Raw genomic sequence first — 27,951 nt, 5'->3', positions numbered from 1 at the left:
CGAGGGCAAGGACGGTTACACATCCCACTGAACAGACACAGACAGACCCCATTTGTATTTAATTTGTATTTATGAAAACACTTTCCAGACATCAGTTTGTAACAAAGTGCACCCCCTGCTGTTGCTGGTGCACCGGCCCCATCACGTTATGGGACCCAGGGAAGCTTCTTCCTGCTCTGCAGCCAGCTTGTTCCCAGCTGCGCAGAGCGGGACGAGGGCAGCAGCGAGCAGGGCAGCCCCAGGGTGGCAGATCGAGCCCCACACGTGGTCCCACGGAGGGATCGGGGCTGGAGGACTGCGTGGTGGCAGGGGTGGGGATGTATCATGACGGGGACGCGGAGAGGGGCAGGTTCTGCTCGGGGCAGGGTGGCAGTTGGCCCAGTTCTGCTTGCGCAGGTTCAGCTCGAAGTAAAGCCGTGGAGGATGGCAGCGCCTTGCAGGGATCCTGCAGCTGGGGCTGGGCTTGAGCAAAGGGGTTGGGAACAGTGGGAGGGGGCCAGGGGAGGACAAGGAGGGAGGAGAGGGGAGGACAAGCATGGGACAGGCCTGCCCTCCCTGTGACAGAGGCACAGGGGCAAGGAGGCAGGCGCCAGGTCCCCGGGTGGGCACCCAGCTGGCTTGTCCCGAGGGCACCGGCTGCCCCCAGGGCCATCGCTGTCCTTCCGGGAGGTGCAGGGGCTCTTGCCCACCCCCAGGGCAGCAGGCACTTGGTTGAGGTAGTTCATGAAGTCACTCCTGGCCAGCTGGCTACTGGGGAGAGAAGCAGCGGTGAGCCAGGGCATGCTGGGAGCCCCATGGGGCCACCGGCAGTGGGATTGGCCCCCTGCCCCTTACCATCCGGCCGAAGTCATCAGCGAAGGTCACCCCCTTGCTGAGCCGCTGCTCCTGCGAGCCGGTGCTGCTGCCGCTCAGCGAGTTACGGCGCATGATGCCTGCTGGGATAGACCGGCCCTGAGCTGGGGGCACTGGTGGGGGCCCAGAGCTGTGCCCCGCCCAGGACCGACCCCCCTTAGCCCTGGGGATTCCCATCCCGCAGCCCCTGCCCAGCCCACGGGGGTCCCAGGAGGGAGTGGGGGTGGTGGGGGTGGTACCTGGGGGCTGCGCCAGCTCCAGGCGCTGCAGGCTGTTGCGGCGGGAGGGGTTGAAGCTGCCCTTGGAGAGGCGTCGCTGGCGGCTGGAGAGCATGGCGGCGGGGGAGACGATGCCCAGCGGCGGCTGCTTCCCCATCCGCAGGTAAAGCTCCTCGATCTCCTTCTTCTGGGCACTCTGCAGCAGCTGTACCTCGGCCAGGTGCCTGGGGAGGAGACGGGAGCTGCAGCCAAGGGGGCTGCAGCCGAGCCCTGCGCCGTGCCTGGCTAAGCCAGGGCTCCGTCCTCCCGTCTGGTGGAAAGATCTGTCCCCTCCTGCAGCCCCTGCGCTGCCTCCTGCTGCAGCCCACCGCCCTGCTCCCCCTCCTGCCTCCCGCTGCAGCCCACCGCCCTGCTCCCCCTCCTGCCGTGGGGTTGCTCACTTCTGGCGCAGGTTCTGCAGCTCCTCCCAGATCTCCTCATCCTCGCTCTCGGTGTCGTCGCTGCTCAGGTAGGACAAGCTGCGGGAGTAGTTCAGCCACACCTGGCTCACCATGGCCTGCGGCACGCTCTCTGTGCCCTCCTCCCCGGCACCTTCCCGGTCGCTCTCCGGCGGTGCCACCGTGCCCTCCTCGGCCTCCGGGTCCTGCTCCACCCGCTCCAGCGCCGAGTCCGAGTCGCTGCTTGAGCTGCTCTCTGTGTCGGGGGCCACGGGCAGGGGGGAGCCGCTCGCTGCCGGCTCCGCACCACGCTGCTCACCCTCGCTGCTGCCCTCACTGCTGCCCGGCACCGAGGAGGTGGCGACTGGGTCCCTGATTGGCATCACTTGGAACCGGCCCAGGATCTGGGGCTTGGCTTCTGCTGGGGACAGGGGGCAGCTGGTGGGTTTGGGGCACATGGGCTGGCAGGGACGTCGTGGTGCCCGGCGCAGACGCGGCCACACAGCACAGCCTCAGCCGTTCCCCATCTCACCTTCCTTGATGGGCGAGAGCCGGGCTTTGGGCACGCCAGGGGCTGGCGACTCCGAGATGATGAGTGGGTGGCTGGGCCTGGGGGAGCCGGGCGACACCTGCAGGTACCCGAGCACCGTCAGCCGCCCCACCCCGGGTCCCCCCATGTCTCCTCCCACACCCTGGGACCCACCGCCTGCTCAGCCCCCGCTGCATCCCAGGGACTGCCCACCCCATGGGGCTCCCTGTTCCATCCCAGGGCAGCAGCTGCAGTGACAACAACCTGCCGCCCCCATACTCAGCCCCACCTTAAGTGACCCCGGGGAGCCCCGCCACCCCTATACTCACCGTGCTGCCCTCCGGGCTCCCGGGCGTGGATGTGCTTAGTGATGGCAGGGGACTCCCCGCAGCCTCGCTGCCTGCGGGACACGGTGGGGCTGGTGCTGGGGGAGGGAATGGCACGGGTCCCCCGGCAGTGGGTACATTTGCCCCCACTGACTCCAGGGTCCCACCAGAGGCCGGGGCTGGCTTGGCCATGCTGGCAGGGTCAGGGTAGACAAAGCGCGGGGGCCCCAGGACGAGGTTCTGCGGCCGCAGCAGCAGCGAGGGGTAGAAGTGCCCACCCGAGCTGGCGATGGAGGAGACAGCGGGCAGCAGCGTGTGCGCCACGCTCATCACTGCCAGGGAGAAGACGTTGGCCAGGGAGAGGAGGGGGGCAGTGGGGGACCAGGCTGTGCTGGTCACAGGGGGGCTCAGGGGGCTGCTGGGCCCGCTGGGGACAGGGGAAGTGGGGAGCGGCAGTGGGGACAGGAGGGCTTGGGGCAGGGCCGGGGGGACAGGCCCCCCCGGGGTGCTTGGGGGGGTCTGCGGGAACGCTGGGAATGCAGGTGACGCCGTCAGCCAGGGGGGAGCCGTCGAGACGAGGGGCCAGGTCTGCACGGAGCCTGCGGAGAGAGGAGCGTCAGGAGCAGCCCCGGACCCCCATGAGCCCCCTCCACCCCGACAGCCCGGGCCAAAGTGCTGCGGACGGCAACCCCGGAGGGACGGAGGTGCCTGGCCCTGCCAGGGCTGGTACCTGCGGGGGAGCCCAGCAGCGTCGGCCGCGGCTCCCGGGCTGGAGCTGCCGGCGGCTCCGCGGGGCTGGCGAGGTCGTTCTCCGACAGGGAGCTGCTCAGCGACGGCAGGACTGGGGACTGGACCGAGAGGCTGGGACTGGTGCAGCCCAGGTCTGCGGCACAGGGGTGAGAGCGGACACTCAGCCCAGGCAGGATGTGCCCCATGGGATCCCCTGGGCTCAGCCAGGACTGTCACCCGCCCTGCACGGGGCTATGGGGGACGGGAAGGGCTGCAGAGGGGCAGAGACGTACCGCTGAGCGAGGACGAGGAGGAGATGGAGCACGAGAGCTCCTGCAGCTGCAGGTCCGCCTGCGGAGGGGGATATGGCTGAGCCCAGCACTGGGGCAGACACCCAGGACAGGCTGAGCCAAGCCCCCCACCCCAGCCCCACGATGTGCAGGGAGCCAGTGGCTCCATCGGGCAGGGGGGCACCACCACCCATCGCAGTAGCAGGCAAGTGACCTGGAGCTGCAGGCAATGGGGCTGGAGGATGCTGCACCCCATCCCCCTCCCCGCAGGGCTCCCCGGGGCCGGGCAGCACCCCCAGCCGCGCTCAACGTCGGCTGCCGCCCCAGCGCTGCCAGGGCCGGGGTGGGCACTCACAGGGCTGCCCACGCTGCGCTCAGCCTCGGGGCTCTCGGGCAGCTCGGCGGCGCTGCGTCCGTCCTTGCGCAGCAGGGTCTGCACGCGGTGGATGATGTCCCGGATGCGGTGGATGAAGCCGTCCCGCTCCGACTTGAGGATGAACTCGTTGTGGACCTGGGGGCAGAGGGGCCGGTCGGTGCCCGGCCTGGCAGGCAGGACCCCACCGCGCACCCGCCCCGCGCTCACCATGACGGCTGCAATTTCCTCCGGGTTGTCCCCATCCAGGTCGAACTTGAAGGTCACCATCTTGTTGTTGTAGGTCTGCAGCTGGCACTCCACCACCCGGTCATTCTTGTCGGAGATCTGTGGGCGGCAGGGGTGGTCAGCCCGGGGAGCGCCTGTCCCCCCACCCGCCCGCTGCCCGCGGCCCTCACGTTGGTGATGCGCAGCCGGGACCGGGCTCGGCGCCGCAGCAGCTTCCCCGAGGCTCGCTTGGGCGGCACCTCGGTGCCCCGCTCGCTGGCCGAGAGCCCCTCGCAGCCGTCGCTCATGCCGGACGCCACGTCTGAGGCATAGCTGCGGGAAGCCCCAGCACTGGACCGTCAGCGCAGCCGTTCCCTGCCGCGCTCCCCCCCCAACCCCTGCTGGATCCCCATGGCCTCACCTGTCCACCGGGGAGGAGAAGCCGCTGGCGGGGGGAAGGCGCTCGGTGGGCAGCTGCACCGCGATGCTCTGCGGGGAGAGGGTGGCGTGAGCCGGCGCCGTGGCTGCCGCAACCCCCAGCCCCGCGGGGCCCTGCTTACCGTGGGGAAGCAGCGTGCGGAACGGGCAGGGGGCGGGCTGGCTGGGTCCCCTGCTGAGGAGCTGCGATGGGCCGGGGCCGGGGAGTCCAGGAAGCCGGAGGAGCTCAGGTAGCCATCTGTCTCGCAGTCGGCTGCAGGGGAAACACTTGGGTGAGGGTGGCCGGAGCCAGAGCCCACTCCCAGGCTTGCACCCCCGGGAAACAGCTTTGGGGCTGGTTGCGTGGCACGGCTGGAGGTGGGGAGGGACCCCCAGCAGGGACCCCCCTGCCCGCCTCCCACCCCGCGTCACCCTGCTGTCCCCCTGCCCGGCGCCCACGCACAGGTGGCCGAGGAGTAGCTGGTGTGTCGGTAGGCGAAGTGCTGGTCGGCCTCGGGCTCCTCGGGCTCCGGGGGGAAGGTGCTGCTGAAGACGGAGTCCCCGGAGCCAGCGGTGGCCGGGGTGGGAGCGGGAGCACCTGGTGGCAGCGGGGACTTGAGCTCTTCCAGCAGCCGCAGGACGCCTGGTGGCTGCTCCGGCTCCGCAGGCGACGGCACGTCCTGGGCGCGCTTCAGCTTCTCCCGCTTGCGCTTGATGGCGACCACACGGTCCCGCACCGCCTTGGCGACCAGCTTGTAGTCGGCCTCGCAGACGAAGCCAAGGACCACCTGCGTGGGATTGGGGTCATCACGCCAGGGCGTGGGGACCCCACGGCACCCCCGGTCCCTCTGCCCCTGCACCTACCATCTCCTGGGCCACCTCCTCCGCCACGTCCTTGTAGAGCTCGAAGAGGAACTCGATGGCGTTGTTGTCCTTGTACTTGCCGTGCAGCTTCTTTGTGTCATCCATGCGCAGCCAGAGCTTGAGCCCAGACTTGACGCCATCGTCCTCCTCGGCCAGCTCCACGTGCACCCCGGTGTCCTCCTGGAAGAAGGAGTGCTCCAGCAGGTCCTGGATGGTGTACCTGCGGGGAGCGCGGCTCAGCACGGGGCCGGGGGCCAGAGGGGGCTCTGCCGCCCCGGCCCCCACTCCCCCCACCCCACCTCTCGTTCTTGTCCATGCGGATACAGCCCTCAATGATCTCCTTCAGCTCCGGAACCTTCACCTTGTAGAAACTGCTGGGCTTCAGGCCCTGGGGGCGACGGGTGTCAGAGGTTCCTGCGCCGGACCCTGCCGCAGCACCGGGTTTCCAGGGCCCGGGGCAGAACCTGGGCTCTGCGGGGCTGCGGAGCCACCAGACACCCCCGGGCAGCCGTGGCCCCGCAGCCCCCAGGCACAGCCCCGCTGGCAGCGGGGGACACGTGGGGACAGGGCTCCCAGCCCAGGACCCCACTGGCTGGCCATGGCTCCTGCGGCCAGGCCACGCGTGCCTGCACAGAACCCGGGCCAGGAGGCCCCGGAGCTCCGAGTTTCCACCCCAGCGGGCAGGAGCCGTCCAGGACCGGCCGCGGTGCCTCGGGCATGGGGTGGCCGAGCCACTCGCTGCCGTTCCACCCCATTAACGCGCTGGCAGCGCCTGGCGCAGGGCGAGGAACGCGGGGTCTGGCCAAGCCGCAGCCCCGCCGCCCCGGCACGGCTCCCTCTCACCACCCTGACTATTTCCAGCTGCTCGCACAACCTGCAGGGTGACACGCTGGGGGCGGCGAGGCACGACAGCTCCATCTGACAGCCCCCCCAGCCCCTCACCCCGCTCCCAGGACACCCCCCCTGCCCGCCCCAGCCCGGGGGCCGCTCACCGAGGTGACCTTGCGGTAGATCTGGGCGGCGTTCTGGCACTCGGAGTAGGGGTACTCCGAGGTGGCCATCTCCAGCATGCACATCCCGAAGGCGTAGACGTCCACCGCCTCATCGTACTTCTCCTCGTACATCTCCGGCGCCATGAACTCGGGGGTGCCTGGGGGCGGCAGCAGGATGAGCACCCCCCGGGGCGCCCACCCCCCCGCAGCCACCGCGGGGCAGCCGCAACCCGTCCCTGCCGCGGCCGCGCCGGGACCCCACCTATGACGCTCTTGGCGAAGGAGGCTCGCTTGAGCGTGGCCAGGCCCAGGTCCCCGATCTTGACGGAGCCGGTGGGGCCCGTGATGAAGATGTTGTCGCACTTGAGGTCGCGGTGGATGATGGGGGGCGAGCGGGTGTGCAGGAAATGCAGCCCCTTGAGGATCTGCCGGCTCCAGCGCTGCAGCACCTTCAGCTTCATCTCCTTGAACCGCTTCAGATAACTGCCGGGGGAACCATGGGGCTGTCTCCAGCTCCCAGCCCTGCCCCATCGTCAGCCCACGTCCCACCTGAGCCCCGTCGTCAGCCCACGTCCCACCCGAGCCCACCACAGCCCGTCGTCCCCACCCGAATGCTCATGTCCTTTGCCCAGGAGCGGGGGTGCAGACCTGTCCCTCACCTCCCCGTCACCGCCGGGACCCCGTCCCCTCCCCTGCACACCCCGACCTGGTGGTCCCCGCTCACGTTTTCAGGGTGCCGGACGTCATGAGCTCTGTGACCAACACGATGCAGATCTGGCCTTTGATGGACGACTTCCAGGAGTCGTAGAAGCGGACGATGTTGGGATGCTGCAGCCCCTTCAGCATCTCCACCTCCTCGCTGAACCGCTGCCGCTCCGTCTTCGACAGCTTCCGTGTCTGCAGGGGGCCAGCAGGGAGGTGAGGGGGGCCCACGGGGGCCCCGGCAAGCACAGGGGGGTGCCCTGGCTTATGAGAGCCCCTCACATCCTTGTCCCCGCTCCCTACATACGAGGCAGCGGGGGCTGCTGTGGCCCCCAGAGCAGAGCCGGGGTCAGACCTGCTGCCCCCCAGCACGGGCTCACGCCGGGCTGGGGCCACCCCAGTCCATGGTCTCACCCCAGCCAGGCGGTGCCAGCACCCCGTCCCTCCATGGCGCTGCTCGGGATGGAGCCGCTCTCCCCTGGTTTGGGGAGAGAGGCCACAGTCTCCCACGACAGACGGCGCATCGAGAAGTCCGTCTGCTTCCCTGCCCCGAAAGCTGCCTTGCGCCGGGGCATCTGCTGCCCTTTGCCCCCAGCCGGTGCCCACCACGCCTCCGCCGGACGGGGGTGCCCAGCCTGCAACCACCCAGCCGAGAGGACGCGCGGGGGCTCTGCAGTGCCCGCCAGCATGCCCCATGCAACCCCGACGGCTGCGGCCCCTCTGCCCCCCAGGACAGCCCTGCCCCCCGGCCAGAGCACCACCGGCTCCAGCACCGGGCCACCGGCATGGCAGGGTGCCGGGCCAGCCTCAATGAGGCCTTTGTTGGGGAAAGCAGGCGGGGGAGGCACCAGCGCAGGTTTTTCCATGTTCCTCCTGCTCGAGTTAATTAAAGTGGAAACCGAAGCCAAGCGCTGACACGGGCACTGAGTGGAGCTGGGGCCGGGGCCAGCGGGGAGGATGCAGCCCCCTCGTCCTGGAGGGACGCAGCAGGAAGGGGGGAGCCGGACAGACCCAGATGGAGACAGGTCCTGCCTGGAGCATGGGCAGCTGCGAGCGCCGAGCCCCGGGCAGGAGCAGGAGCGGGAATGGGAACGGGGGTGGGAGCAAGAGCAGGAGTGGGAGTGAGAGTGGGAGCAGGAGCAGCACCCCCTGTGATGACTCCAGCACAGCCCAGGACCCCGAAGGGCCCGGCCACTGCGGAGCCCTGGGCCGCCCAGCCGGGACCCCCGTCCGGCCCCCACTCAGGGGCTGAGGGAAGCGGAGCTGCCGCAGGCGGCCACTGCTCTCCCACCGCCGGGCGCTGCCAAAGCCGTGCTCAGCTCCTTGGCTGGCAGCCGCCATCCATCAGCCCGGGCAGCTTTCGTAATATTTTCATTGCATCACAGCCGGCCCCACGGCCGGGCTGGAGCCGCTCCATAATCCCCTCTGCTTTTAACACACGCTCGGGGACCCGGCTCAGCCCAGATGAGAACCTGAGCCCTGCTGCAGTGGGATGAATGGGACCTTTCATACCCGAGGAGGAAAACAGCAACCGAAGCCCCCGCGCAGCCCAGCAGCACGCCCGCTGCCCTGCCCTGTGCCACGGCCGCCCTCAGACCCCCCACTCCCCACCGAGGAGCCCAGAGGCTTCGCTGCACCCCGCAAACCTGCAAGGGCATGGGGGAAGCCCACACGGGCTACAAACAGGGGCAGGGAGGGAGTCATAAGTGGCCACGGCTCTCCCAGCTCAGAAAGAGGGGACCCCGCTTGGAGCGGTGATACCAGTGCAGCCCCCGCCGAGCCACCCCCCACCCTAGGCAGAACCCCCAGCACGAGGCCACCTCTCGCCGGGTGGCCGGAGCAAGGGCTGGGGGAGTCGAGCTCATCCCCCATCCTGTACCAGGATGGCTGGGCTCGCCCGGCACCATTCTTCCCGCACGACCGAAGTGGCCACCGGTCCCACTGCTGGGTGTCCCGACACTCCCCACCGAGTGCCGGCAGCGAGGAGCGGAGCCCAGTTGGGCCCCAGCCCAGCCGGAGGAGCTGCTCAACCCAGGACTGGGCACCGGGGCGGGCAGCGCTGCCAGCAGAGCCCCACTGCCCCGCACGGCACGCAGGGACACCGTGTCCTTTCCGAGCAGCACCTCGCGCAGGGCAGAGGAGGACGCTGGGGATGGCGGCGCGGGGCCGGGTGAGGAGCTGGGTGGCAGCGGTCCAGCCCCATCCCAGCCAGGAGCTGGCTGCCGGGGAGCTCAGCACGGCCAGCAGCGGGAGCCGGGGCCAGCGCAGGAGGAGGGAGGGCCAGGCACAGTGGCCGAGGACGGCGCTCACCCCCGCGGCAGGAGGCTCTCCCCAGCGCTCAGCACAGGGTCCGCAGCCCTCGCAGGGCCCTGGGCAGGGGGTCCCGGCAACCCGCGCGAGCCCCATTGTGCGGGGCTGACAGTCGCACCGGAAAGGGGACACTCATGCACCGAAGGAACATTCATAGCGATGCCATGGTGGGTGCGGAGCAGGCGCTGGATGTCACCCTGTGCCCTCCCTCCGGCCATACCGCCAGCCGTGGGGAGACCCTGAGCCCCCCAGCTGAGGAGCCGGCACTACAGCAGCGGTGGGTACCTGTGCCCCACCGCTGCCCTCCGTGGGGCTGTGCCCCACCACCTGGCGAGCGGTGACCTCGCGTACGCTCACAGGTGCTCGAGCGCGCCTACACTCGTGTTTCCAAGCCCACCGGACCCCTGTCGAGCAAATCCCTCCGGTCTCCTGGGTTCGTCTCCCGGACAGGCAGAGCTCCCGGGGAGCTCGCCAGGCTCAGTCACAGCACGATTCCCAACCACAGCGCAGGCAGACGATGGACGGGATTTGGGGAAGGTGCAGGAATTTGGGAAGAAAGATGCCCCACAGCTCCCGGGGCGTCCGGCTGGGGTCACCTGCCCAAGCTGGGCAAGGGACTGGGGGAGGCACGGCAGCGCCTGCCGCCCAGGCTGCCCGAGGGGACCTGCAGGAAAACCGCTCACGGCCAGGTATTTACAGCTCAATCCCGCTCCGGGCCTCCAGTTTCCTCCCCGCTTCCTCCTTCCCCGCCGCCCGCAGCACCTATCAACAGAAATAGTGCCCAGTCTAAAGCTGGAAAGCACAAACAGGTCACAGCAGGGCTGCGGGACGCGGGCAGGAGGCGAAGACAGACGCCACATTCAGGACTGGGGGGCAGTGGGACGGGGGGACGGGGGCGGGCAGGTCCCCAGAGGGGTCCCACGGGAAGGCAGGGGACAGGAAAAACGGCCTCCAGGTCGCCAGGCACCGGGGAGGGAAGGGCAGGGCAAGGACGGAACGGAGAGCTGGGATTTGGGATCAGGAGCCATCACGGCAGCTGGACGAGGCTCTCCGGACCGGAACAGGTCAGGGCTGAGGTTAGGTATTCATTTAGAATTGAAAGGCAATAAAAGGAGAACTGTGAAAGACACAGGACAAAGCTATTTTTAAAAGGGCAGAACCACAACCATTTTTATTTGCGGTTCCAAATCCCATATTTGTGTCACAGTGTCTGATTCTTTGCACGATTGCTGAAAAAAACCAAACTTTTAAAAGTCTGCTTCTGTGCTCTCGGCCCCTCGTGGGACGTGGATTTTGGGACAAGAGACACTGGATAAAGAGCCGTCAGTGGGCTGGGGAAAGGAGAGGGCTGGGGGGGTGATAGGGGGCTGGCGCCAGGGCTGCGTAGGGTGGGAGCGGGACCGGGGCTGCCCGCGCCGGCCGCCTTCGAGGGGCTCTCACCGGCAGCTGGGAGGGTGCTGGCTGGCGATGGAGGGGAGTGGGGGCTGCTGGGTCTCCCAGGCACCGGGGCAGGCTCATGGGACGGTCCTGGCAGGACCCCGGCTTCTCCGCACACGTCCCGCGCCAGCTCCCTGTGAGCCAAGCCAGCGGCTCCCACAGCTCCAGCCCACACCGGCCCGGTGGGCTCGCAGGGCTGGGATGTGAGCCTGGGGGACTCGGGGCACAGGAGCAGTTTTGCTTCTTCACCCCCTTCCCTCCTCCTGGGAGGGGGCAGCCTTGTCCCCCCGGCAGCCACCTCGCGAGACACCAGAGCTGCCCGTGCAGCCGCAGGCACACCCTGCCTGCGCCCCTGCCTGCCTGCGCCCCTGCCTGCCTGCGCCTCGCCAAACGGAGCCCCATGTGCAGGCAGCCCCTGCCCTGGGCTGCAGGACAGGCACCGGGGGCCACATCCAGCCCCAGCAGACACTCAGGAGCTGCCCTGACACAGCGGGCTGGGGACAGGGACCCCGCAGGGCAGCGCAGCCCGAGCAGGAGGGCAGGGAGGGAGCCACGCGTGCCGGCTGCCAGCGCAGGGGAGCTGGGGCACGTCCGCAGCCAGAGGCTGAGACCCGCAGGGAGGGACACGGAGCCAGCCAGGAGGGCAGCGCTGGGCACAGCTGACTCATCCCGAGAAGGTCCTGGGCTCGCCAAGGAGAGCCCTTCCCTGCCAGCATTGGGCTGCTTCTTCCCCTGCCACCGGAGGGACACGGGACTCAAACGGAGATCAGGAGCGCTCGGACGGAGCAGTGGGGCCACAGGAGGGAGGGAGGGAGCGCTGAGCCGGCTCTCGGCCGCCAGCTGAAGCAGTTGTGCAAGCCACGAAGGCAGGCGGAGGCCCAAGACCTCACCTTCCTGGCCGAGAGGCCACAGTCGGCCCCTCAGAAATCCCCCGCCACTATCTCAGCATCTCTCCTTGCGCTACTGGGCTGCAGCCACCCCACGGACCCGGCCCAGGCAGCCGCCTGCAGCTGCACCAAGGTTTTAGGAACAAGACAACAAACTCGCAAGACACGTTTTTCTGTGTAAACAAGGACTTGGACCTTCCAGCCACAGCAGCCACCCCAGGGTCAGGAGCCTGTTGGAAACTTTGGACTTTGCAGAAGCCCCTCCCTGGGGGCTCCAAGGAGAAAAGGGAGCCCCACGGCACGGCTCTCCCTGTGCATCTCTGTGGACATCATCAGGCCCATCAAAAGCAACGAGCGGGAGAAGGTGCTGCAGGGGCAACATCCTCACTGCTGCCCTCAGCATCCCGCTTTTAGCATCCTGCTGCCGGGCTGTGGGACAGGAAAGGGGATGGAGGACCTTGGTGGCAAAGAGGAGATGGGGACGCTGCTCAGGGACCTGGAAAACCAGAGGTCCTGGTGCTCCCAGCGGGGAGCTCCTGGCAGCATCGCAGGAGCCACACACAGGTGCCCGCAGACACCGCTTCAGCCAAGGACAAGCAGCCGGAGCGCACCAAGGTCGCGCCGTACCCTGCTCCCGACTGACGCCCAGCCACAGGCGCGCTGCAGGCACGTGCCCCAGAGCATGCCGAGGGCTATCGGAGCAAACCGCGCAGCCAGCTCCAGCGCTGGCACAGGCGCGCGCGGAGGTCGGCACAGGAGAGGGCACCCCTGCCCTCACTGCCCTTCCAAAGGGAAAGCCGCAAGCTGACGGGCACGGAAGAGGCAGGGGGTTGCTCAGCCCTGGCAGGCCGTCCTGCATCCACCTGTAAACCCCCGGAGCGGGCACTGGCACCGGGAGCGCGGGCGCCTTGGTGCGCTCCATAGCGCAGGCAGCAAGAAGGCAAATGGAAAACAGCACGTGACGGGCAGGAGGGCCCGGAGCAGCAGCGCTAAGCAGGAGCCTGGGCCCGGGCCAAGAGCCCCGCGCGGCACCGGGAGAGGTGGGCACAGGGCAGCGAGGGGGCCCCGAGCCCGGCTGCAGGCCCCCTGCTTTGCTCTGCCGCTGCAGCCTGACTGCAGAAGGGCACCGACGTGCCAGCCAGAACCAGGGGATCACGGGTCCCTGCGTGCTCTGGCACCAGCTCCAGCCCTGCGGAGATGCCCCGGGTTCCCGCACGGCAGCCCGGGCAGGTAGCAGCAGGCAGAGGGGCTCCGGGCCGGGAGTGGGGGGCTGCCCACACCGGGGAAACTGGACGAAGAAGGGTCCAACGGCCCCCTCCCCCGAGGCGGAGGTCTGCGGGGACAGGCAGGGGCAGGGGCGCGGGCGGCCGTACCTGCAGCTCGCACCAGGCCACCTCCACGGTGGTCTCCGTGTCCAGCCCCTTGTAGACGGTCTTGAAGGAGCCGCGGCCGATCTCGATGTCGAACTTGAGGAACCGGCCGTCGGGGGAGGTGGCGACGGCGCGCGTCTCCACCTCCTCGCTCTCCGTCTCCTCCGGCTCCCGGCGACCGCCGGCGACCGCCGGCGGCGGCGACCCCCCGCGCTCCCCGCCCGGCGCCGGGTAGCCCAGCAGCTCCAGCTCGGCCGAGCTCCGCCGGTTGAAGCGGGAGGAGGCGCGGCGGGAGTCGCGCCCCGAGGGCCGCCGACCGCGGCTGCGGTGCGGGGCCCTCCCGGGGAGCCCCGGCCCCGGCTCCGGCTCCGGCTCCGGCGCGGAGCCGCCGCCCGCCCTCTCCGCCTCGGGCTGGGACATGGCTCCGGCGGCGGCGGGCTCGGCCGCCAGCATCGGCTCAGCCCGGCCCGCGGCGGCCGCTCCCGCGCAGCTTCGCACCTGGTGCCGCCGCGGCCCCGCAGCCAGCGCCGACCGCCGAGCCCCGCACCGGGCACCGGCACCGGCCCCGGCCCCGCCGCGGCCCCGCCCGGCGGCCCCGCCCCCGCCCCGCCCGGGACCGCCCCCGCGCGGCCACCGCCCCCCGCCAGCGCTGCGCCACCGGCCCCGCCACCGGCCACCGGCCCGGGACGGCGCCCAGCACTGCGGCAGCGGACACGGGCTGCGGGCAGAGAGCCCCGCACCCTGGCCCCGTCCCGGGGACCGTGGGCCCCCCCGGGGGGACCCTGCCCAGCTCCCGTCCGAGTACCGGCGCCGCGCCGATCCGGGGGCTCCGAGGTCCCGTCCCCCCATCCCCGCAGGGCAGTCCCTTCCCCCCGCAGGGCCCCTGGCGATGGGGCCGCTGTGACCGAAGCCCCAGGCGGGTGACACCGCCTCGGCCGAGCCGTCAGAAAGTGCCTGGTTTAGACTTTCTTCGGAGCTTCTGACCCGGGGCTCCAGAGCAGCGTGTTGGGGAAAAGCCCCGTCCCGCTCACCGGGATCAGCCCGGCCCGGCCGGCTGTTCCTCCCCGGGTTTACTGCAGTCCAAAACCCCGAAATTAGGGTCATGGCAATAGGAAGATACGAGTGTGTGTGTCAGCCCTGTGCGAGCCAAGAGCCCGGACAAGAGCTTGTTGTCTCCCCAGGTTAAACGAGGAGGTTGTTCTACCCGGTGAGGCTGTTTACACAAAACACAAAGCAATTGAGGCCGGCGCTAATTTCTTTTCCCTAAGGTCAGATTGTTTCTACTCAACGATACAGGAAACATTAAGGAGAGGATCAACGCGGGAGCACGGCCACATCCTCCTCAAACACTGACCTGGCAAACGCAGGTTGACGCTGGGTGATGGGGGCTACAGGCCATGTCCCGCACCGCCGCAGCCCCACAAATCCCCCTGTCCGCCAGGAGGAGGGAGAAGCTTTTAACGCAACCTTGTTCCTACGGAAGCCCTGGCCCGGCTGGGTGTCCCAGTGCTGGTCCCTGCTGTGACCCTGCTCGCCCAGCCCTGCTCTCCGACTCACCTGAGGAGCCGGTGCCACCTCCCAGGAAGGGCTTTGACCCACGTCTCCCAGCTGAGCCGCCTGCCTGCGAGCCAAGAGCAGTGACCACATCCTCACCTGGTCCTGTGCTCCCCAGAGCATGCATGGGGTACAGTCCCGGGGGAACAGCCACCGCCGGCTGAAAGATGCGTGCTCAGCACCGGACACCCCATGGGGCTCTGCCTGCTGCCTGTGGGGGCACCGGGGCTGCCAGGGACAAAAGGCCGGGGCAGGTGGGTGATGGGTGTGGGGTTGGCACTAGCCCAGCCACGGGAGACGCTGGTGTTGTAAGATGTGACACGGTTTGACTCAGCTCTGCCGAACAACGGGCTTTGTTCGGATGAACCCTGCCCCAGACCTACCCAGAACCCGCCCTCTTCTCCCCGGGTCCACTGCCAGAAAGAAGTGCACCCCTGATCCCCTCACTGCTGCCAACGCTGCGTCTCTCGGCCCTTCCTGCACCTGCTGAACTCTCTCCTCGAGCATCTCGCAGGCTGCACAAAGCGATGAGCCCACGCGGGAGCTGGGCGATCCCTATCCCAGCCCGGGAGGGCAGGAGGAGGCATGCGAAGAGCCGTCCCCAGGCCCCTTCGGCTTCTCCTTGGGACCCATCACAGCACACGACGCTGCAGCTTTAAATCACATAACATGTCAGCTTTAAAAACCGCCCTGCTTAAAAAGTAATTGCTTTTATTTTTATCCTGTCCTGACTGGAGTTTCCAGCAGAGGTGATTTCAGTCCTTCCTCAGCCTGATCCACAAGACCGGCAGCACCGCGTCTCGCCCCGCAGCTGCGGGAGCAGAGGAAACCTGGCGGCTGGGGCAGCAGCGGGACCCACCAGAGGAGCAACTCCAGCACCGCAGCACATGCCGAAGGCTTCCCAAATTAAACCGGACAACGGACACTGGGTGGGGAAGGAGCTCCCACTGCGCTGGGACAGGCATGTGCTCTGGGGACATCCCGCTCGGCTGTCCCCAGCCTGGGGAGCCCAAAGAGAGAATACCAGTCCCAGCTCGGCACGGGAGCTGCGGGACGGACCCAGCACGTCCATGATGGCATCCCAGGGACGGACAGCCCCAAGACCGAACTGTCGCAGCTCCGAGCAGCAGCAGGGCTCCCGGCCAGCCAAAACACTGCCCGAGTCCCCGCAGGCTGGCTCTGCACCCCCTGCCCTGGGGGTCCCTGCCAGGGGCCCCGCGCTGCCCAGTCACAGGGACACAGGCCAGGCTGGCAGCGAGCCCCAGCCCTTCGGAGAGAGACACGGAGCCGGGCAGGGATCTCGGCTCGGTATCTGGTAGGCTCCTGCTCCCTTATCAAGTGTTTTCATCGTGAAACGAGATGCCTGCGAGGATCCCAGAGGAGCAGAGGAGTGTCCCGGTCCTGGCGAGGCCCTGCAGACGAGAGAGGAAATTCGGGGTGATGTTTGCTCCAGCTGCTGCCCTTCCCCCCCACCGGTGAAGGGCCTGAGAAGTTCCTCAACTGCCCCCCCCAAATGCTGTCCCATGCCACGAGTTTGGCTGCGGGGGCGGGGGGCGGGGGGGAAACTCGGGAAGGGGTGCGGGTCCCCTCCTGACCGGGGCTGGGACACCCAGCTGGAGGCAGCTTGTCCCAAAATCCGAAGGTTCCTGCTCCGCAATCAGCTGCCCGTCGCAGGGCCGCGATGGTGCCCGCAGCTCCCCGGCCGTTATCAGGGTGACATTTCTGGGCTGCGGGTGCCAGCGCCAGCCCTTCGCTTTGAGGAACCGCTGCAATCAGGCAACGTAACCCATTTCTCACTTGGCGTTTGGCTGCCAGGAAGAGAACAGGGGACTGTGTAATCGCTCTCCTCAGGATTAGATCATGAATCACAGCCCTGCTCAGCTCCTTGCTCCAGCCCAGCAAGCCCTGCCAGGAATTGTCCGTTCTCATCCCGGAGCTCGGGGTGGAATCGCGGAGGGGCCAGGATGGGTCCGACCGCAGGCGTCCCTGCGGAGGGGGGGGCACAGGGCTCCGCTCCTGGGAAGGGTGAGAGCGGAGGAGGCTCCGCAGGGATCCAGGGCTCGTTTCATGGTTGGCTTCAGCAGCCGGTGCCTGCGGGAGCTCCATCCTCCTCCTGCCCCATCCCTCCTCACCCTGACGCACGCGGAGCTGCCACCCAAACCTCAGTCGTGGCTTTAACCCCGGGCAGATAACTCCTGTGACTCTGGGCTAAGAAAATCCTCAGATGTAACCCGTGTGCAAGTTTATCCCAACATATAAATTTATCAAACTGAAACAACTCTTGCTCCAAACTAACTGTGTTAAACAAAAAACCCCTCGGCGTTTTCCCTTCCCCGAGCAGCGGGACCCGCGTGTGCAGGGCCTGATAGCGCCTTATCGCAGCACCAGCCCCAGGGCTCTGCCTCGCCCCGGCCAGCGAGCCCTAATCGCGGTGGCCAGATGTGGCAACGGCCTCAGAGCAGCCGGAGGCAGGGGCCACACTGCCCCCCAGAAACGCCGCCTCCTCCGGCGAGCCCCTCCATGGGGCCAGGCTTGGCAGCACCTCGGGGTGCCGGAGCCCGAGTCGTGCCTGCAATGGCATGTCTGGGAGCACAGATGGGGCTACCGAGATGCTGAGGGGACTGGAACACCTCTCTGATGGAGAAAGGCTGAGGGATTTGGGTCTCTTCAGCCTGGAAAAAAGGCGACCGAGGGGGGATCTTATCAACGCTGATAAATACTTCAAGGGGGGTGTCAGGAGGATGGGGCCAGGCTCTTCTCAGTGGTGCCCGGGGACAGGACAAGGGGTAACGGGCACAAACTTGCCCCTGGGAAGTTCCATCTCAGCAGGAGGAGGAACTTCTTTGCTGTGAGGGTGGCAGAGCCCTGGCACAGGCTGCCCAGAGAGGTGGGGGAGTCTCCGTCTCTGGAGACATTCCAACCCCGCCTGGCCGTGTTCCTGTGCCACCTGCTCTGGGTGACCCTGCTCTGGCCGGGGGTTGGAGGGGATGATCTCCAGAGGGCCCTTCCAGCCCCCCCCCCCCAATTCTGTGATTCTGTTTTAAACTCCGTAATGCCAAAACCCCCGTGAGAAGGGCCTGGCCGTGCCGCAGCCCTGGGTGCGCAATCCCCTGCGCAGGCAGCACGGCCGAGGCAGGGAAGGGGCAGGGGAGGGAGCAGCGGGACAGGTTTCAGCCATGTCCCTACACAAACACAGGGCAGCCCTGCCTGTCCCTTCACCCCGGCAGCGCCCGCAGCACCGGGGAGAGGCGCGAGTGCTCCCATCAAAGGGAAAACTGTGCTGGCGGCTGCCACGCGCTCTCCCTCCGAGCCGTCTAATTACGACTCCTCATTTCTACCCAGCACCCGAGGGCTGCCGCACCGGAGCAGCTTCACACAGCGTCTCCAGGCTGGCTCTGGTGTCCCAATCCCACGATTACACCATCAAATGCTATGAAGCACTGAATAAAGATAAGGAAGCCGGTTTCAGGGGACAATTAAAAGGTTCTGTTTCCCCTGCCAGCAGGAGCTCACATCACCGCGAGCTCCAACGCGCCCCGTCCCCAACCAGGGAATATCTGCTCCCTCCAGGGCGGCAGCACCAGCAGCTCTTCCATCACCGGCACCGTCCCGCGGCAGCGTCTGCCAGCACCTTGCTGCGGCGGCCGTGGCAGAGCCGAGTGCCCGGCCCAGGGAGCGGGTCCCACAAGGATGTGACCTTTTGTAACCAGCCGAGAGCGTGTGGAAAAAGGAATTTTACACCATGTCCATTCTGAAGGAGGGGACGTACTCTTCCTCCTCCTCTCACTAATTAAGCAACTAAGTAGGAAGCTGAAAAAAGACCAGTGAATCACTGCCAGGAGCGCCTTGGAAAGAAAAAGGCTGGTTTTAGGCTTATCTAATGTCACATCAGCCATTTCCTAAGAAGGGAGCAAATTTAATTAAGAATACAGACTCACTGAAGGACAGCCAGGTTACATACAGCACATGCAACTCGGAACACAATGCCGAGAGGTCAGCAGCACATCTACAGAGAGCAAGGAATATAAACATCCCAGGCCTGGCTGCTAAAGGCTCGTTATTCAGCATCAAACGAATTCCTCCATGGCACTGCTGTCACCGGCACAGAGGAACCCTGGTCACCAGCCTCCAGCCGCAGCTCCAGAGCTACGTGCCCAGATCAAGCCCAAGTTCATCCCGCCGAGTTCAGGTCAATGGGCTCCCGCTACAAAAAGGAAATACTTAAATTTTACGCCCCCACAAACTCAGCCTGGACTCCGGCATCTTGTCTTACACTGAACATTACCTACCGTTGATGAGGGGTGTCAGCAGCGCGGCAGCTGAACCAGTGCCGAGTTCTCCTCCCAGGGCAGGACGTGCTGTTCAGCGCCGGCTGAGCACAGACGGCCGGAGCGCGCCGGGGAGCGGGCGCCGTGTGCTCGGCAGGTCCCGAGAACGACCACGCTGGGTCCGATCAAAGGTCGCTCCAGCGCAGCATCCCCCTCCTCTGCCCGCAACAAGCACCAAATGCTCGGGCAAAGAACGGGCAAGGCAAGCGCAATCCTTGCCCGGTACAGCCGTCCAGCTGCCCCAGTCAGCCGTTAAAGATTTACCGGGTCTTTGTAGCCAGCTCGTGGTTTCTGACAAGCTGGGTACTTCCTTATCGGCACCCAGAATCTAAAAAACTTAGTCATACCCTCTACCAGCCGCTGTTGCACGGAGCTTACCCCGCCACCTCGGCAGCGAACCCATTAGCTTTCAGCGGACCGCAGATGGCAAATGAAATCAAAGGTTGCCCCGAAGACAGGCAGTAAGGGCCCACACAGTCCGTAGCTCCGGCATGTGGAAAAAAAGCACCTGCGCTGCTGCTTCCCACTGGGGTGGGGGGTGGCTCGGCAGGGCCAGCCTCCCCCCGGCACGCGGCTGTGCTCATCTGGTGCAGTGAGGAAACGCGGCTGAAGGGCAAGAATCTGGTACACTGCTCTGTTTTGTTTCTGATGGAAAACTAGAGATAGACGAAAACACCCGGGCTGCTCTATAAATACATCTCATTTTAATTACTTCAAATTAGTTCCTTGGCATCCACCCCCACCCCGCTGCACAGCCTGCTTCACAGCAAGCACGTATTCCGCCATTGAGGGCTTCTACGGCACAGCAGCGACAGCAAGTTCCTTGTGCTCGCTCTCACCCTGCCTGGCAAAGCCGCGGGGGCTGCAGAGCCCGAGCACACGGCTGGCGGGAGGGAAGGAGGTGCCCTTTGAGGCCAAGCTTGACCAGGCAGCTGAAGAGACCACGCTGTGTCCTTCGCAGGAACGGGGATGAGCAGCAGCAGCCCAATTATTTCACTTCTGGGTGGTCCCTCTCAGAAGCGCCTAGAGCAGCTTTAGCCTCTCAAACACAATCAACAGGGAGAAAAGACAGACAGAGGACCTCTGAATATTTCTAACAAGTCACGTCTTTGGAAGGCTTCGCAGATTCTCCTTGCCCCAAGAAATCCCGAGTACGCAGCTGCTTGCGGTCACGGCTTGAAACCAGGCCAGGAGAGCGAACCTTCACAGCGAGAACTGTTTCAGCAGCCGGAGTGGAGGGGAGGGTGCTCCTATCAGAAGAACTTCACACCTCGGCCATCGTCCAGCGTGATAATTTCAGCCTTGTGCTCTTGCTGCAAGGCTTGCAGGGCACGGAGCAGCATGGTCTCATCCAAGCCGTGGAACTCTAGGGAAGGACAGAGATCCCCATCAACAGAAACGAAAAAAATAAATCACATCAGGAAACAGAGAGGCTTACAAAGTCCAGGGACCGGTGGCAGTGAGGCAGAGGGCTCTGAAGAGCACCTTTCAGACTCCAGCGCCACAACACTACGGCAAATCCAGAGTCACGGCTACACTGACAGACTCATCACTACGTTGCTGCATCAGGAACAAAGCCTGAAGGTCGACAGACAAGGGAATGAGTCACAGCAGTCTCAAAGGCAGCGCAGAAGCCAGGCATAAAACCAAAACACCCCGCACCTCACGCCAGATAAGAGCTGCGCACTAGGGAGGTTTGTGGGGTGGGGGAAGGTTTAAAATGCAAACAGTGATAACAAAGGGAGATGCTCACTCAAAGTGGTAAAAAAGCCTTCAGAGCAGCATTTGCCAGTGGCGGTTGGTGTGAGCTTGCATAAGCAACCTTAAAATATTTAATCTACAAAACCATGGTCTGACAATCAACCGTCTACACGCTCAAATCAGGCGAGCTCTGAAAACCTGCTCCGGAACATAACATATGACATTACCTTCGTTCTCTGTGTCATCTCCACTGGTCAGTTCATACAGCGTGAATACAGAGTTGGTCAAGCCGTTCTTCGACACCTGGAAACATAAAAGCAATACAGCAAATCTCACCTGTGTGATTTAACATCCTCAGCGTGATCTCTCGTACATTCCAGTGCAAGCGAAATGGAACGTAGACAGCACTTGATGAGCAAAAATACTCTGGAAATGCTCTGGGGCACTGGAGAGTCAAGAAATGACGACTGAGGAAACTAAGATGGTCGCTTTCCCTGACCCTCTGCTCTTTCTGCCCATGCGTTTCGCAACAAGGACTCTGCCATATGAAGGCAACGCAGCAACACTGCTCTGTCCTCACAGGGAACAGCCAGCTGCAGTGGGAGGGGACGACTGCGTCGGCTGCTCAAACTGCATCTTACAGCAAGTGAAAAGCTGTAACATCTCTACGCTTCTCTACAACAGAGAGAAACGGAAGAAGAAAGGTAAACGCAGTGAGGAAGCAAGAGAAAAATATTACAGCGGTCTTCTTCACAAAGCGCAGCCAATATCCCCTGTCCTCTCGGACACAGAAAGCCCGTTCAGGGACCAGGAGCTTCTGCATTCTCACCCACTGATAGATGAGCTTTCCCCATTCTTCTGGTCTCCTCCACATGATCAGAAAACTGGTTTTGTTCTTATCTAACCATTCCAGGTTCCCTAAAATCAACAGGGAGAAGGCATTTAATCAGAGCGCGAGTCTGCAGTAACAACCAAACCCGCCGATTTCAGGACGCGGGCTGGACATTGCGCCCACCGGCAGCTTCAGGTCCCCGCCTCTGCCCACCACGCGGCCGCTCGTGCCAACTTCATAAATACCGCTACATTTACAGAAATTCATTTCTCTTTGGAGCCCCCTCTTCCCCCCACAGCCTCACCCACCCCGGGGAGCCAGGGGCCCTGCCAAAGCAGTGGCACGGCCCACACCCGCTGGCCGGGCTACAGAGCCCCAGGAGCCGGCTACTGGCGCCGGGAGGGAGGCTGTCCAGCAGCTCACACCCTCCCTGCACCCCTAGCTACGGGGGCCGCGGGACAGATGAACGGACAGACGAAGGGCACCCACCGTTCTTGCGGAGCTCCTCCAACACCACCTGGATGGACTCCAGCGGGAGCTTCCCTGGGCGCGTGTTAAGGAGGCGGTGGCCGAACGGGACAGGGAGGGAGGGGACGGGAAGGCAGCGGGGCCGGGCCCCAAAGGATACGCTGCAGGCGGCGGTTGGTGAAGAGCGGGCTGTCCTGGGCCTCCCGCACCGTCATGGCGGGCAGCCGGTGCCGCTGGCTGTAGGCCAGCGCCAGCGCGCACCAGGCCGAGAGCTGCTTCTGCCGCGTCTCGCAGTTGGGCTGCAGCCTACGGGGGAAGGCGAGGCGGTAAGGCTCCGCTCAGCGGCCGCGCCGGGACCGGGCGGCTCCGCGGAGGGACCCGGCGGACCCAACTCGGCCTAACCTCAGCCCCGCGCGTCCCGTCCCGCACCACCCGCCCCGGCGCCGTCCCCTGCCCGCGCTCACGTGAAGAACGGCGGGAAGCTATACTGCCAGGGCCACGCGAAACTCATCGCCGCCACCGGAACCGCTGCCGCCGCCGTCTTCCGCCCCGCTTCCGGTCCGCTTCCGGCCCGCCCCATTCCGCTTCCGGCCCGCCCTCCGCCAGGCCACACACCCCTACGTAACCCCGCCCTCCGCCGAGCCACGCCCACACACCAAACCACTCCCACGCTAAACCACGCCCTCTATTAGCCCCGCCCGCCCACCACACTAAGCCACGCCCCCGCCGCGACGCCGTGTCGCCACCAAGCCACGCCCACCAACCAAGCCCCGCCCGCCTCGCTAAACCCCGCCCTCCGCTTCTTAGCCCCACCCACATCGCTAAGCCACGCCCCTCCCGCGGAGCCACACCCCCCCCCGCCCAGGTCCCCGCGGGGCGCGGAGCCGCAGCAGAAACAGCAGCACGTTTTGGGGGGAAAAAGCCTTTAATTCCCCATCCGTGGGGCTGAGCCGGGAAAAGGGGGCAGGACCCACAGGTCCGCCACTGCCCCGTGGTCTGGCCGCCCCGCCCCACTGCCTGCGACGGGCAGACCACCCAAGCGTGGATTGTTAGGGCTGAGCTTTGCCGTCCTTGCTGCGCCAGATGACCAAAGTGACCAGGAAAGGGATGAGGCAGATGGGGGCGATGATCATGGCCAGCAGGACGTCCTCGGGAGGGTCGAAGTAAACCTGGTGCTCCAGGGTGCAGTTGTGGAAGTAACGGTGGTGGCTCTGGAAGATGTACTGCTCCGCCAGGGCATTGGGGTAGCCGTAGCGCAGGTGGTCAGCCCAGTCCTCCAGGCAGGCCTGCAGCAAGCTGTAGGGCCTGGGGGAGAAAGATGCGGGGTGCTAGGAGGGCATGGGGATGGTGGACCCCCCGGGGGAGCCACCCCCGTGGCACAGCAGCACCCCTCCGGACAGCCCAGGGCTTGCTCTGCACCCAGCAGGAGCTGCTGGAGGTGGCCCTGGGTTCCTCAAGAGCTGGTGCCCGTTGGCACAGCCCGGGGGCTTTTCCCTGATCAAACACTTTCACTGTCTTGGGAGCTGCTCCGCTTGTATGTCCCTGGGGACGGAGGGAATGCCCCCATCAAAGGCTCCCCACACACGGCTTCCCCAAGTCGAGGATGTCCCCAGAGCCTGTCACAGCCCGCCCCTGCGTCCCTGCAGCACTGCCCGGGAGGGTTCTACATCCACCCCGTACCTGCTGATGACTTTCCACTCGCACAGCTCCGACGCCGTCACGTTCCTCATCAGGTCGACGAAGAACTCCCAGCACTTCTGCGTGATGTTGGTGTACGTCTCCTCTGCGGGGGACAGGCGCTGAGCGCAGGCTCCCTGCCAGACACCCAGCACCCAGCGCCCGGACCTGTGCCCAGGCCAGTGGGGGTGACACCGGTATGGTGGGGGGCTGGATCCCCCAGCAGCCCCGGGACAATGCCCAGCAGGAGGGCAGGCTGCTGCCGGCTGCCCCCACTATGCCCAGTGCCAGGGAGGGCTCCACAGCACAGCCTGGCTATTTTGGGGACAGACAGAGGACAAGCAGCCAGGGGAAAGCCGGGGGGGGGTCACACTGCAGCGCAGAGCTGGCCCTGGCCAGGGCACTGTCGGCACCGCGGCACTGCCCAGCTCTCGCTGAGTCCCAGCACTCACCCACGAGCTGGGCCGTCCAGTTGAACGCGGCCACGGGTGGGCTCGTCCTGGCGTCCTGGTTGAAGCCCTCCGGCTCGGCGCCCGCCTGGCAGAGCCCAGTCCCCAGGAGCGCTGCGGAGGGGAGGGGACAGGGTCAGAGGGGGACAGGCGCTGGTGGGGGAGCTGCCCCGGCGGAGGCTGGGGTCTGCAGGAGGGAAATGCTGCCAGGTGTCCCTCGGGGGCCTCTGGAGCCGGCGGCGAGGGTGTGGGGAACTGTCCTGGCCAGAGCCCGGTACGCTGGGGCCGGGGCATCCAGCCCCCCATATGGGCAGGGTGTGGGCAGGGGGCATCCAGGCTTCGGGCAGCTGCCCACGGGCTCGGAGGGGCTGCGTGGGGACCGTGGAGTGTGCCCCCCCACCTGCGGGGAGCCATCGCGGGGGCCACCCCATTGTCCCGGGTGGCTGCAGTGCAGCCGGACGGGGCCAGGGCAGGAAGAGGAAGCGCTGGCCGTGGCGCAGCACTGCCGGAGAGCCCCTCCGCCCGCCATCTGCCCACACCCAGCGCAGACCGCCGTGCACCGCCTCCACCCCTCTGGCCGCTTGCCCGCTGCCTGGCCCACCGGAGCCCCACGGCCCAAGAAAACCACCCCGTCCATATTCCACCCTTCGCTGAGGGTCCACGCCGTGGGGCAGCGATGCCGGTCGCGTGGTGAACCACCCCGCTGGGCCCTGCCTGGGCCGCTCCTGCGGAGCTCGGGCACGGCCGGGCTGGCACCATGGCTGCGGCAAGGGCAGCCTGCCCGGTCCCGCTCCCTGTCCCCGACGGCCCCGTCCAGCCCCTCTCTGTCCCAGCCCGGGGCTTCGCAGGGCTCCCCAGCCCTTCCCGTGGGCCATTTGCGGGAGGATGGGGGATGAGCGTGGTGGGGGACGCCCCGCAGCGCCCGGTGCCCGCCTGCCCCTGGCCACACGGGCGATGGCCGCCCCCGGTGCTGCCAGGCTGGCCCCATGGCGGGGTGGGCGGCGGGCCGGGCTGAGCCGGGACCCCGTCCCCGGGCCCCACGCGCAGGAGGGCGGCCGCGTGCGGGGTGGTGCGAGGCAAAGAGCCTCCCGCCGCCGGCAGCCGCGGCCCCGGGGCCGCCCCGCACTTACCCCAGAGCAGCAGGAGCCCTCGGGAGAGGCGGCCGGAGCCCGTCTGCGCGCGCCGTGCCATCCTGCCAAAGCCTGCCAGCTAATGACCGGGACAAGTATTTCAATGGAAATAACAGGAAGCAACTCCTTTCCTCTGACAGGGGCAGTTTGACTACAGGAGACGTGTGAAAAATGAGATTGCTCAGCGCTGCGCGAACGCGGCTCTCCCGGCGGGACCCCGCCGCGCGGTGCCGGCCCCCGCGGGCATCGCCCGGGCAGCTCGCGCCTCACCCGGCCGCCCGGAGGCTCCGCTCCCCGCGCAGCACGTCCAGTTTTACCAAACCGCTATTTGTTTACTTGTGTATTTCTCTTTAATCCTGTCTGGGCTGGGTTGTGAAATCCCTCGTCTCCTGCGTGGAGGGCAAGCAGCCCGGCAGCCGGGGGGAGTGGACGGGGAAGCGTAACGTCCCCGGACAGGCGCTGCCGCCCGGGCGTGGGGGCGGCGGGGGGACCCACGGCCGCGACACCCCGGGATCTGGCTCCCCGGGGCACCTGCCCCATGGCCGGTGTCGCAGGGGCAGCCCCACAGCCATGGAGGGAGGGCGGCAGCAGGAGCCGCAAGGCTGAGGCAGGGTGGCGGGGAGAGGGCAGAGACTTGGCCCAGGTTTCCGCTCCTCCATCCGACGCCTTCCTCCTGCACCGCCCAGCCTGGCGCCCGCCCGGCTCTGCCGGCGCCCCCCGCTCCTGGCGCCGTGTCCCCCCGCACAGCAGCACCACCGGGGACGACCCCAACCCCACAGCGTTCCCACCCGAGGACCGGGCTGAGGCCGGGTGAGCTCGTTTCACCTCTGGCCCAGGGCAGAGCGCCAGCCCAAAGCTTTCCCTTTAACAGCCGGCCCGTGGGACGCCGAGCGAGAGTCGGAGCGCGATGGAGCTCGGCTCGGGGGGACCCTCCCTGCTGCGGAAAGTTGATCTCGCCGGGCTTCAGCATCCTGGCAGAGCCACCCGACGCTCCCTGGGACGGGCAGCCACCACTCCAGGGCACACGGCAGGACCTTTCACGGGCCAGTGGCCACATCTGGAAGCCATCAGGCCCCGGCGCTCTAGTGGCCACAGGGTGGGAGCCCCCTGGTCCTGCTCTTTGTTGAAGCCTCCGGCCGGGCGGCGGGAGCCTCTGCCAGGGAGACACCCAGTGATCTCAGCGCAGCCTCCCGGCGTCCGGAAGGATGGGATGGGATGGGCAGGGATGGGACAGTGGCTGCCAGCCAAGGCCTGAGGCTCCCCCCTCCCCAGCCTGGCATCCCTGGCACTCTCTGCCAGCCCCCACCTCGGGGTGCCGAAGAAGGGGCTTGGCCCCGGTAGGGTCGGGACCACCCACCCGGGACCCTTCTCCTGATGCTCCCCCTCCCAGGGCAGATGCGGGGGTCCAGAGCCCCGGGCCCAGCCTCCCCCCGTGCCACAGGACCCACTCCATCCCCAGGGACACCCAGACCCCCGTCCCTGCTCTGCCCTGTCCCCTCACCCTCGTCCCGCTCATCAGTTCCCAGGGCTGGGAGGGACGGGGGCTGCTGCGGGCCCCTCGCCGGCGCGGGGGCAGGCAGGGGCTGGGCAGCTGCCCGATGGTGTTTGAGCCCCTCTCCGGGTTCTGCTGAGCGTGAGGGCGGCTGCGAGGGGCACGAGGCAGCTGAGCCCCACAGCCGCAGCCACGGCCATGCCGGGGGGCAGCCTGTCCAGCCCAGGGGGCCCGGTGCCCGTGCAGTTGGTGAAGTATTCGGCATGGACCTGCAGGAAGAAGGTGTCGAGGACGGCGCCGGGCCAGGGGCAGGAGAGCAGCTGGGCCAGCAGCTGGGTGCAGCTGGAGAGCTCGCTGTAGGTGCTGTGGGGACGTGGCATCAGGCCACCCCACTGGGACGGTGACACATCCACAGCAGCAGCCCCACTCTGAGCGTGCGTTCGGCACCGCCGGGGTGACACCGACCCACCTGCTGATCTGGTCCCAGCGGCAGCGGCTGCCCTCGGGGGTGGCCATGAGGGTGGCGTGGAAGGGGGCCCAGCAGTAGAGGGAGATCCAGTCCTGGTAGGTGTCCTGGCAGCGGGCTGCCCCCCCCAGCACCTCCGGCGGTCCTGCAGAGCACCGGCCAGACCCTGGGATCCTACCCAACCCCCAGCTCTCTCCTGAGCCCAGGTTCGGGGGGGGCTGTTTGGGGACACCCCCGGGGAAAACTCCCAGCTCTGCCCAGCGAGGGCTGGGTGCCCCATTGGCCATGCGGGAGCTCAACACATGGCCCTGGGGGTCCCACGCTGGGGCTGCCAGGGCCCCACGGGACCCCAAAACGGGACCTGGGCTCTTGTCATCCCCTGCACAGATCGCACGGGGCTGTGGGGAGGACAGGCAGGGTGGCAGGAGGGCAGCTCCACTCACCGTCCTCGTCCAGGTACAAGTAGAGACCTGGAAGGACAGATGGTGCCATCGGCGTTGGCGGGACCCATGGGACCATGCAAGGGCCAGGCCCCGTCCCCCAGGGGAGCGGACACCGCCTCTGCCAGCGGCAGCACCCAGGCAGAGCTGTGCTGGGACAATGGCACCAAGGTCTTACCTTCGTCCTCAAGGTCCCCGTACTCGGTGTCCCCGCACCCTGCAGCAAGGAGACACGGGGTGCCAGGGCTGCACCGCCAGTGCCAGCCTCGGAGCCCAGCCAGCTTTGGGGCAAGGACCGGGGTGGTCCCAACACACCAGGGACCCCTCCTGCTCCCAGCGTGAGCTGAGCACAGCAGAGGGGACCGGGCCGAGGGGAGGGAAGAGCAGCAGGAGGGCTGCGGGGGCAGCAACTGGGGCAGAGCCGTTTCTGAGCCAACCCCGACCCCGGGGGCAAACCCTGCCTGGAGCATCCCC

The 27,951-nt window shown here is 66.8% G+C and overlaps 3 protein-coding genes across 8 annotated transcripts; all 3 read right to left on the bottom strand.

Annotated features, from left to right (window-relative positions):
- Nucleotides 1-54: 54 nt before the first annotated feature.
- Nucleotides 55-13,510, bottom strand: WNK4 (WNK lysine deficient protein kinase 4). 6 transcript variants are annotated; one of them, XM_063354465.1, is made up of 20 exons: nucleotides 12,944-13,510; nucleotides 6,959-7,131; nucleotides 6,497-6,717; nucleotides 6,235-6,392; nucleotides 5,542-5,630; nucleotides 5,243-5,462; nucleotides 4,842-5,166; nucleotides 4,522-4,652; nucleotides 4,383-4,450; nucleotides 4,153-4,294; nucleotides 3,965-4,081; nucleotides 3,737-3,892; nucleotides 3,385-3,442; nucleotides 3,093-3,245; nucleotides 2,366-2,961; nucleotides 2,040-2,136; nucleotides 1,511-1,928; nucleotides 1,092-1,294; nucleotides 835-935; nucleotides 56-747 (listed from the first exon to the last, which is right to left on the bottom strand). In XM_063354465.1, exons 1-20 carry the CDS (start codon nucleotides 13,391-13,393, stop codon nucleotides 730-732), a joined length of 3,894 nt encoding a protein of 1,297 aa, XP_063210535.1. In that variant the 5' UTR covers nucleotides 13,394-13,510; the 3' UTR covers nucleotides 56-729. The 6 variants fall into 6 exon arrangements, with proteins under 6 accessions (XP_063210534.1, XP_063210531.1, XP_063210535.1 ...); XM_063354466.1 differs by having other exon boundaries at nucleotides 835-932; XM_063354464.1 differs by having other exon boundaries at nucleotides 55-750; nucleotides 835-932; nucleotides 3,737-4,081.
- A 5,994-nt stretch (nucleotides 13,511-19,504) lies between these two features.
- VPS25 (vacuolar protein sorting 25 homolog) lies at nucleotides 19,505-22,443 on the bottom strand. Its single transcript, XM_063354618.1, has 6 exons — nucleotides 22,288-22,443; nucleotides 21,984-22,129; nucleotides 21,845-21,898; nucleotides 21,353-21,441; nucleotides 20,751-20,826; nucleotides 19,505-20,188 (listed from the first exon to the last, which is right to left on the bottom strand). Exons 1-6 carry the CDS (start codon nucleotides 22,401-22,403, stop codon nucleotides 20,076-20,078), a joined length of 594 nt encoding a protein of 197 aa, XP_063210688.1. The 5' UTR covers nucleotides 22,404-22,443; the 3' UTR covers nucleotides 19,505-20,075.
- Nucleotides 22,444-22,723: 280 nt separating this feature from the next.
- On the bottom strand, nucleotides 22,724-25,445 carry RAMP2 (receptor activity modifying protein 2). Its single transcript, XM_063354420.1, has 5 exons — nucleotides 25,350-25,445; nucleotides 25,080-25,230; nucleotides 23,953-24,063; nucleotides 23,504-23,606; nucleotides 22,724-23,128 (listed from the first exon to the last, which is right to left on the bottom strand). The coding sequence occupies exons 2-5, from the start codon at nucleotides 25,138-25,140 to the stop codon at nucleotides 22,873-22,875; spliced, it is 531 nt and encodes a 176-aa protein (XP_063210490.1). The 5' UTR covers nucleotides 25,141-25,230; nucleotides 25,350-25,445; the 3' UTR covers nucleotides 22,724-22,872.
- Nucleotides 25,446-27,951: the final 2,506 nt, after the last annotated feature.

This window comes from Chroicocephalus ridibundus, chromosome 17 (assembly GCF_963924245.1).
Source record: "Chroicocephalus ridibundus chromosome 17, bChrRid1.1, whole genome shotgun sequence".
Classification (NCBI taxonomy): Eukaryota; Metazoa; Chordata; class Aves; order Charadriiformes; family Laridae; genus Chroicocephalus; species Chroicocephalus ridibundus.
Note: the sequence above shows the minus strand (reverse complement) of the source record. Positions and strands in the feature narration are given on the sequence as shown.

Bases quoted from the DNA above. Each gene is read 5' to 3' on its own strand.
- WNK4 (XM_063354460.1), bottom strand. From the start codon at position 13,393: ATGCTGGCGGCCGAGCCCGCCGCCGCCGGAGCCATGTCCCAGCCCGAG. The intron at 5,463-5,541 runs GTGGGGTGGGGG...CGCTCCCCGCAG, and splicing joins CGCATGGACAAGAACGAGAG to GTACACCATCCAGGACCTGC. The intron at 3,246-3,384 runs GTACGTCTCTGC...CCTGTGCCGCAG, and splicing joins CTCCTCGTCCTCGCTCAGCG to ACCTGGGCTGCACCAGTCCC.
- VPS25 (XM_063354618.1), bottom strand. From the start codon at position 22,403: ATGGGGCGGGCCGGAAGCGGACCGGAAGCGGGGCGGAAGACGGCGGCG. The intron at 21,899-21,983 runs GTATCCTTTGGG...ACACGCGCCCAG, and splicing joins CACCAACCGCCGCCTGCAGC to GGAAGCTCCCGCTGGAGTCC. The intron at 20,827-21,352 runs GTGAGAATGCAG...TTATGTTTCCAG, and splicing joins GAAAGCTCATCTATCAGTGG to GTGTCGAAGAACGGCTTGAC.
- RAMP2 (XM_063354420.1), bottom strand. From the start codon at position 25,140: ATGGCACGGCGCGCGCAGACGGGCTCCGGCCGCCTCTCCCGAGGGCTC. The intron at 23,607-23,952 runs GTGAGTGCTGGG...TGTCCCCCGCAG, and splicing joins CTGGACGGCCCAGCTCGTGG to AGGAGACGTACACCAACATC. The intron at 23,129-23,503 runs GTACGGGGTGGA...TTTCTCCCCCAG, and splicing joins GAGTGGAAAGTCATCAGCAG to GCCCTACAGCTTGCTGCAGG.